The sequence below is a fragment of the Sarcophilus harrisii genome, chromosome 4 (genome assembly GCF_902635505.1).
Source record: "Sarcophilus harrisii chromosome 4, mSarHar1.11, whole genome shotgun sequence".
Taxonomy (NCBI): Eukaryota; Metazoa; Chordata; class Mammalia; order Dasyuromorphia; family Dasyuridae; genus Sarcophilus; species Sarcophilus harrisii.
This window is the reverse complement of record NC_045429.1, coordinates 448599304-448608547: the sequence shown is the minus strand read 5'-3', so window position 1 is coordinate 448608547 and position 9244 is coordinate 448599304. Positions and strand designations below refer to the sequence as shown.

General features: G+C 54.6%; 1 protein-coding gene across 1 annotated transcript in view; it reads left to right on the top strand.

Moving 5' to 3' along the window:
- The first annotated feature begins 1882 nt into the window (after positions 1–1882).
- HIP1 (huntingtin interacting protein 1) overlaps positions 1883–9244 on the top strand; it is a 99935-nt gene continuing 92573 nt past the window's right edge. The window contains exon 1 of the mRNA XM_031967968.1: positions 1883–2036. Within this exon, the coding sequence (XP_031823828.1) occupies positions 1917–2036 (120 nt within the window). The 5' untranslated portion in view covers positions 1883–1916. The remainder of the gene's footprint in view (positions 2037–9244) is intronic.

Genomic DNA, 9244 nt, shown 5'->3' with positions numbered 1-9244 from the left:
TATTCATGAAGACTTTTATGAAGAGTCCCCCATTCTATGTGTGTGCAAACTTAAAGACTAATTGGGAGGGAGGGACCAGTATCTGGGGAAAATGGAATCAAGTAAAGCTTCTCGCAGAAGGTGGTCCTTGAGCAGAGGTTTGAAGGAAGCTAAGAATTCTAAGAGGAGACAGGAGGTGGGGGTTCCTAGGAGATCGGCCTGTGCAGAAGCAAGGAGGCAGGAGGTGGAGAATCTCGTGAACAAGAAGGCCAGTTCAGCTGGAGGAAGGGATCAGAAGGACGAAAAGAGCATTGAGAATGGAAGAGTTTTGAAAAGAATCACTCTTCCATCTGACATCACTGGGCTCCAATCACAGCCCAGGCGGTCCGGCCCCCGACTTCTCGGGAAGGCCCTTGGCGGAGATGGGAGCGGAACCAGACGCCTCCCTCTGGGCTGAAGGGCCTTATCCCTCACGCAGAGTTTCCCCACCGACTGTGACCCCTACAGCGGCCACTCCCAGGAGTCTCCGGCCTAGATCCCTTGTGAACGAAGACTGGTCCCAAGCCCAGAGACACCTGTAGCTGCCGGGCAGATCCAGCGCGTCAGAAAGGAAAATCTTAATTCCTGGAACCGACCGGTCTCTCCTCACGACAGCAAAAGAGCCTCGGGCGGGATTCATCTGCGGCCTTTGAGGGGGAAGATTCTGCCGGTGGGGGATGTCTGCGTTCCGGTCCAGATCCCAGGGAACCTGAGCGCCTCGGAATAGCCATTTGTCCTGGTGTGAGAATGGTGTGACCTGCCTAGTGCCCCCCACCCCATAAGTGCAAAATGCCCCCCCCCCCAAAAAAAAAAACCCTTCGTCTCCAAGGAAACGGGGACTGGATGTCTCTGGACCAAGTGGGAGGAGCCAGGCCACGTGACTCGACCTTCTGGGACGGTTTGGGAGGTTTCTCCGGGAGCAGCCGAAACTTTCCTTGGATGAGACAAGCGGCCCCTGAGGTTGCTGAGATGGGAGACGCGGAGACTGTGTGGGCTTTTCCGAGGGAGGAAGAGGAAGGAGGACAGGGAGCAGCGGGCAAGGTTAGCCCGTACCAGCCCCTCATTCCTAGGGGGAGTATCCGCCTCTTCCCCGCCCCGCCTCCTCCTCACACCTGGCCCCGCCTCCTCCTCACACCTGGCCCCGCCTCCTCCTCACACCTGGCCCCGCCTCCTCCTCACACCTGGCCCCGCCTCCTCCTCACACCTGCCCCCTCCCCCCCGGACTCATTTACGCCCCTCGTCCTTCCCCTGAGCCCGCGCGGGCTCCAGCAACCATGTTCGCCGGAAGGGAGGCGCAGGCTCCGGGGCGGCTATCGGGACCCCCAGTTAGGCCGCACCGTCGGCGCGCCCCAGGTGCCTTGTTCCGCGCGATCCCCCGAAGTCACCTTCCTCCCCGGGCCCCTCCCACAAAAGGCGGGGGGAGCGAACGGCGCACGTGCAGCCAGCTGGGAGATAACGGGCTTCCGAGGCCTGCGGCCGGGGCGGGGCCTGCGGCCGGGGCGGGGCCTGCGGCCGGGGCGGGGCTCCGGCTCTCGGTTCGACTCCTCCCACTCCCGCTCCCGCTCCCTCCTCCCGCCCCTGCCCCAGCGCAATAGACTCGGGTTCTGGTGACTGGCACGCCGCAGGACCGCTGGGGCCCCGCCCCCGTGCAGGATTTAACCAGTTAGAACAAAGATAGCCCAGGGACGGGAGCTGGCGGGGGGAAGCTTCTAAGAGAAGGGGCGGGGTTGGGGAGGAGTGGGCGGGGCATAAGGGAGAAACTGACGGGCCCCTCGGCTAATGGGCGGACTCAGCGGGCCCGCTGGCGCCGGATCCCCGCTGCGGGAAGCACGAGGGGCGGGGCGCGGGGATCCCGGGGCAGCGGCGGCGGCGGCGGCGGCGGCGGGTCCCGGAGCACCATGGACCGGGTGGCCAGCTCCATGAAGCAGGTGCCCAACCCGCTGCCCAAAGTGCTGAGCCGGCGCGGGGCGAGCGCGGGGCCCGAGGCGGCGGAGCGGGAGAGCTTCGAGCGGAGCCAGGTGAGGCCGCCGAGGTCCCGGGGACGAGCCCGGGCGGGGCTGGAGGATGCCGGGGGAGGTCGGGCGCGGGCGGCGGGATCCGGAGCAGCGAGCCCGGGGCCGGGAGGGATCCGGGGGATCACGCGGGGATCGCTGGGGATCTTGCGGGAGCAACCGTGGGCAAGTGGGCCAAGGCGGGAAGATCCCAGGCGTCTCCCGGGCATTCTGCGGCCCCGGCCAGAGACCGGGCAGGGGCCTTTCGGAGCCGCTCCCGGGGGCGGCCGCCAAGCCGGTCAGGTCCCGGCCCCGGGGCCAAGGCCCGGCAGGGCCCCCGCGTCCGAGGCGCACGTGCAGGGGGCTCTGGGAGGTTCCTGAGGAGCCGGCCGGGCCGCGCCGTCCCGGCCCGCGAGGGCTGCGCTGTCCGCGGTCCGTCTGACGGGGAAACTGAGGACAAAGTAAGCTCAGCCTGCAATCGCCGCCCAGAAATGTGAGCTAGACCCGGCGTACAGGTACATCACACAGGTGCACAAACTTTCCTGATAAGCACCGGAAAGAAGCTCATTGTAAGACAATTCTTTGCCGTCTGTGTGATCTTAGCATATATTAAAGATGCAAGCAAATCTGCATACTGATGAGACGGTGCGCTCCTTTATTTTTACATAAAGAATTAAGTTTTGGCAGGATTTGGGCCAGATTTTTTGCAGCCCCCTCATTTAGGGTCACAACCCACAGTGTACAAAGCTGGGTTCTGACAGAGAATTTAAACCCAGATCTCACGGACTCCAAATCTAGCCGCCTCTCTAGGCTTATAGTGTTAGAGCTGGAAAGGACCTTAGAGATCCCCCATTTCTCAGATAGGGAAACTGAGGCCCAGAGAAGTTAAAGGACTAAGATCATGTCACACAGGTAACAGTGGCAGAGGTGAGATTGGAACCCAGGACGTAGTACTTCAGATTCCTTGATCTTCCACCCTACCACACTGCTTCCGGAAAAAAAAAAAAAGAGGAAGAGATTTGTGGAATGGAAGAAAAAATCAATTAACATTTCTTAAGCACCTACTATGTGCCAGGCACCACACTAAGTGGCAGAGATACAAGAAAGAAGAAACCATGGGAGAAGTGCTTTCAATTAGGGGATAAGTGCAAAAGAATGGCAGGAAAATTGGGGGGCTTTGAGATTATGCTTTAGTTCTCTCCTACTAGCCCCAATCAGAAGGCTCTCCTTATCCCTTTTGCCCAGTAAATGGCCAGCCTTACCAAGGGGATGTGCCAGAGGTCAGCTCCATCATCAACCAAGATAACAATCCTTGCTTTTTCCCAATTTTATTATCTGTAAATGCATTTTTTAAGCATTCCTTCTCTTCCCCCCACTCCCACTACTCACCTCCTTGATTACCCTCAGCCCCAACTCAAATCCCATCTCCCACAATTAACCTTCCCTAAGGCCTCTAAATTCCAGTGCCTTCCCTTATCTCCTGCTTATCCCGCTGACAGTTTATCATGCATATTTGTTTGCTTGTTGTCTTCCCATTAGATTGTAAACTTCTTTGGGGAGGTTTCCATCTTTTGCCTCTTTTTGAATCCCCGGCCCACAGTGAGTGTTTAATAAATGTTTATTGCTGGATTGATTGCGAAGCCCTGCCCTTGGTGCTGCCGAGACAAAGGCAAGTAGGACTAACAAGGGATTTCTTCATCTCTCTGGTAACTTGTACATACCAAGGACATGCTGGTCTCAGACTCGTAAAAAGTGGCATGAGCTCTTCTGTGCCACAGTGGGGGAAATGGTGGCTTTGGAGCTAGAAAACATGCGTTCACGTGAAAATTCAGCCTCAAGAGTTTCCTGTGTGACATTGGGTAAATCAGCTAATTTCTGCGGGCCTCAGTTTCCTTCTCTGTAAAGTGAGGGAGGTTGGACCAGGGGGCCTCTAAGGTCCTTTCCAGTGATCCCAACTACCATGACACATCTCCTCCTCTGACTTCAGAACCCTCACCAAAGGGCTTTATATATTAGTCTCTTTAATTTTTAAAACTATCCAAAGAGGGGGAAAGAAAAAAATTGGATTTCAAGTTAGAACAGGAGTTTTTAACTTTGTCATGGACCCTTTTGGTAGCAGGATGGAGATTATGAACCCCCTTCTTAGGGAAAAAATGTTTTTACATGCACAGAATAAAATACACAGGACTGTAGAGAAAGCCAATTATATTGAAATATAATTATAAAAATATTTAGGGGGAAAATTCACCAAGTTCCACAGACATTTGGAACCCCTGGGTTAGGGGGGGAAAGTGAGCCAGGACGAGGTGGAAGCTGGAGGAGGAAGCATTGCGCCCACTCCATCCCTGGCGCCCCGTGGCACCCTGAGCAATGGCAGGCCGTGATGTGGACCCAGAAGTCTGGCCCCATTGCACCATGGCGTCTCCAGAGAGGAAGTGAGCAATGACCCTGCTCCCACGGGCCCACTCGGGGTGAAGGTGGTTTATCTCTCCATCTGGAATGTGAGGCCCGAGTTTGGCGATCAGCCTCCCCTCTGCCTTTATCTTCAGAGTCAGAGGCCCCTGAGATTGTTTGGAGATTGTTCCCTGTTGTGGCTGGAGTGGAGAATAGTTGCTTTCATGTTTGGAGGATTACAAATATTTTCTTTGGGTTGTTTTTGGTTTGGGTTCTCTCCTTACCCCCGTCCCGCCCCCTTGAACTGGATAAATAAATAAAGACCATTTCAAAACCAGGAAAAATTCATTCTGAGGTTTCAGCTGAGTAGAGTCTGGAACAAAATGGAGAAATCCACTGAAGACGCTAACCCTCTGAGTTGATGGAAATTAGGTCTGTGCAAACTTTCCCAGTTGGCGGGGTAGGTCTCGGAGCCATCTAGGGAGGGCCCAGCTGGGCTGGGCCGGGTGAGGGCAGGGCTCTGTAACCTCCGGGCCCGGCCGGCCTCTGCCTCGGGTTTGGCGCCTCTAGGGTGGGAGGAGGCATGTGCAGGGGCAGGGAGCGCCAGTGGTCTCATGCCCACGTAGGGATGGACGTGTGAAGGGGGTGGCGGGGGACATCTGGTCTGTTTGTAATAAGATAGGAGGGCCCCCAGAACCAGCCCAGGAAGCTCCCTGTTTGAGTAAGACTTATGGCAAGCCAGAAGGGAGCCTTCTTTTCACAGCTGAAGTGGCTGAGGGGACCTGGACCTGCAGTCACGGATTTAGAGCTAGAACACAGCTAGTGGGAGCCTGTAGCTGGATTTGAACTCGGATTTTCCTGGGTTTATATCCTAGATCTGGTTGGGCGTTCACCTGGCCGTGGCCCCAAGCCCAGGCACCTACTGCCCTTTAATGCAAGTCTCTCAACAGGGAAGTCACTTGAGAAACACAAAACAGCAAAAACTGGGGGCAGAGCGCCACATTTCTGCTTGGGTTATGAAGCTGGAAACAGCCGGTCCCTGCCCCCCAGGAGCTGCCATGCTTTTGGAAGGCAGTGTGGGATTGGTTATGAAATCCGCTGCCCAGAGAGGTCAGGGAGGAGGCTGATGGAGAGTCTGGGAGGCCTGGGTTCATATCAGCCCCAAATCTCTCCACCCAGGGCAAGCCCCTGCCTCTCTGAGCCTCAGTTAAACATCTCTGAAGTGAGGGGTCAGACTCATGTCCAGCTCTTCGTGCCTCTATGATTGCTGACTAGCTCTGTGTGGGAGACAGACAGACACAGAGGAAGTCAGGCAGGCAGGCAGAGAGGCAGATAGACAGGCAGACAGACAGACAGGAAGACAGATAGACAGACAGGAAGGCAGATAGACAGGCAGACAGGAAGACAGACAATCAGGCAGACAGATGCTGAAATCACAAAATCCCGACAGGGGAAGTGGGGAGATTAGAGCTCTGGGGAGGTTTGGTTTGCTGGGACCCAGCTTTCAGCTCTTTGGAGAGTTAGTGGGGGAGTAACAAGGGAGTGAGGCAGGATTCAAACCCTGCTCCAGGAGGAGGTTGGTCCCATAACCTCCCAAGCTGCTTCCAGCCTCTTCTTCTAGTCTCCGCTTCCACCGCCTCCCTCTCTGGGGCCTTTAGCAGCCAAGTTAGGACCCTCTCAGGGCATTGCCCTGGGTCTTGAGGGAAGTCTCCGACCTCCTGGAGCTTACAGGCCAGAGAGGAGGCACTTTCTCTTCCTAAGACTAAAAAGGGAGGGGGAGGAGGGAGGGATCTCAGGCATGGGGGTGGGGGGGGACCTGGGCAAAACCCTCTGATCTGAAGCCGCCCCCCAAAATGTGGAGTGTCTCCCTCCCTGCCTCACAGGAAGGGGGATTCCCAGGCGAGAGTCAGCCAGAATTGACCAACAAGGGACTAGGTGAATTTTTCAGATCATATGAAAACCAGCCTGGAGCAAATTTTGGGGTCCCCTCTCTTCCTGGTTGGTTGTATCTCCTAAGGAGGCGGGGCTTTGTACTTTTCCTTTACCCCCCCCCCCATTCCAGAGATTGGAAATAGGCCCTTAATGGATCTTGTCAGGTGGCAGCGGTCTCTATTCTGAGCTCCTTGGTCCTTGAAAGGGTCCCATGTGATGTTACTTTTTCTCCTTGCCGCTCTATAGTTAATAATGATCACAGGGTCAAAGCCTGAGCGCTCAAAGGGAGCCACCCCCTCCCCATTTTACAGTCAAGCAAACTGAGGCCCGGGGAGTGGGTCAGATCGGAATTGTTTCCCATAGAACGAGGGCAGCGTCCCCTGCACGGAGGATGCCCTTCCCAAGTGCTTGTGGGTTGGGCCGAAGCCCCTGGTGGGGGCTGGGCGGGTGGGAGCGAGCCTTTCTGCGTTTCCTGTGGCTGGCTTTGGGGGCTGTGGCTGAGCCTTAGCGCCTCCTCATGTGCTTTTCCTGGCTTGCCCAGGGTGAAGGCTCTGGGGCGGCCCGTTGGCTTCTCCTGCCCACGATGGCGAGCATCCGGGGGCAGAGGCTGAGCTTGCAGGCTCCTGGCCTTTGGAACTGGAAGGGACCTGAGAGCCCAGAACTGGGCCTTCCTCTCATGGGGTCCTAGCTCGTGAGCTTCAAGGAACCTTCCAGGCTCTTCAGTCCATCTCACTGATCCCCAAATAGGAAATGATGCTCTGAGTCACAAGGCCCTGGGACAAGACCAAGGCAGGATCCAAACTCGGGTCCTGCCCCTCTAAAACCAGCCCTTACCCCACCCATCCCAGGACCAGCGGTCCTAGAAACCATCTACACCAATCCTCTCCTCTCACAGACGTGGGATTCAGTCCTGAGTCAGAGACATTCACTGAACCACACTTCCTCTATCTCCCCACAGGAGACGGAGGCAACCTTAAGGCTCATCTCGTCCATCCTACCTCCCTTTTCCAGGTGACCCTGTAAATTAACAATTTAAAGTCATTTTATAATAGTTGAGGGAGATATAACAGGATTCTGGGAATAGAGCATCTATTCCTGGAGCATTCCTCTGCCCAGGGAGCAAGATGGCAGCATAGTGGGGAGTCAGGCAGCATTTATGAAGTGCCTACTATGTGCCAGGCAGACACAAATTTAAAAAAAACAAACCTGAATTCAAATCCCCCCTCAGTTAGTAGCTGTGACTCTAGGCAAATGGTTTAATTTCTCTCTGCCTCAGTTTCCTTATTAGTAAAATAAAGATAAAAACAATAACACCTATATCTTGGGATCTAAAGGATGAAAGCATTTCACAAGTTTTCCAGCTTGTTCTAAATGAGAATTATCATTAAAGGCAAGAAGAAGAAAGTATTGTGTACTCCATGACACTGATGGGGTGATGATTAAAAAAACCCACTAACCTCAAATCCTTCCATTTCATAGGCCCATAGACTTAAAGCTGACAGGGACCTCAGGCCAGCTGTGGTCTTTAATAAGCTTTATTTAATAAGTTTTATTTTCTTTATAACATCCCAGTGAAAGAGCGTGAAGGGATTGGGGTGGGGGTGTAGGGGAATCTGAAACTGTGATTTTGTCTGGGGGGGGATTTCCCAGTGTGGATACTCCCTTCAGCAATGCTGATCGGCTTCCCTCTATAAATTAGTCTTAGCTTCTGTTGCAGTGAGAGATGAGGCAATACCTCCAGCCCATGTCAGAGGCAGCATTTGAACCCAGGTCCCTGACCCCAGCATGGGCCCTCTGTCCGCTGCACTACCCCTCTATAGGGATTGTTTCCTTGTTATAGATTAGGAAAGTGAGATCCAGGGGTCTTTGCTCCACCACAGGCCCCCAGAGGCGCGTTGGGAAAAATGGGAGAAATGCTGCAGACTGACTGTAACTAGATCGGGCCAAGAGCCAGAGTAGCCTGGCGCATGGAAGGTGCCTAATAAATGCTGAATTTAAAGAAATATTACCACTTCAACAACCCAATTATCAAATAGTCTGAGCCTCTTCTCTGGGAAAGACCCAACTAGTTGCTTTGTGTAGCGCTGAACCGACCCCCTTCTCCCACCTTCACCTGGCGGGGCTACCCAAATGGCTGGACCTGCCCACCCCACCATCCCCAAGCCTTTCCTTCTTGAATTTGGTTTCCATGACCACAAGAATGGTCTGGAGTTAAACTAGACAGACCAAGAGAGCTTATCCCCTGGGTGAGGTAAGCTGCTGAGGTGGGGAATCTACAGAGAGGAAGAGAGCCTTTGGGGACACCTTGAGCCCATTTTTGTTCTTGTTTGAGCAGCCATTTTTCTGTTGTGTCCAACTCCCCATGACCCCTTTTGGGGGTTTTTTGGAAAAGATCCTGGAGTGGATCGCCATTTCTCCCTCTGGCTTATTTTACAGATGAGGAAACTGAGGCAGACAGGTGTGGTTTGCCCAGGATTGAGCATCTGAGTTCAACCTGTGATGGCCAGTACCCATCTGACCTCTCCATGCCTGGGGGAGTTGAAGCTCTCGGTCTGGGAGCTCTGCCAGGGTACGGAGTCAAAGCGATTGAGGAGGGAGTGACATCTCCTCACCTGCCCCATCAACCAGACAGTGCTTTACATCTGCCCACCCCAGCCTTTGTGTCAGGAGCCTCATGGCCCTGTCTGTGCCTCCCCCTGCCTGCTCTGAGAATGGGAACAACAGGCAGACAGAGTAGATGGGTGGCTGCTCCAAGAGCCAGTCTTTTTACCAACTGTGGGACTCCCCAGTATCTCCCCCCTCAGCCCTTTCCCCTTTATTTGGAGTGGGAGACTCATCTCATTTTTCCTGCTTTGTCTCTCCAGCACTTAGAACACTGCTTGGCACATAATAAGTACTTAATAAATAAT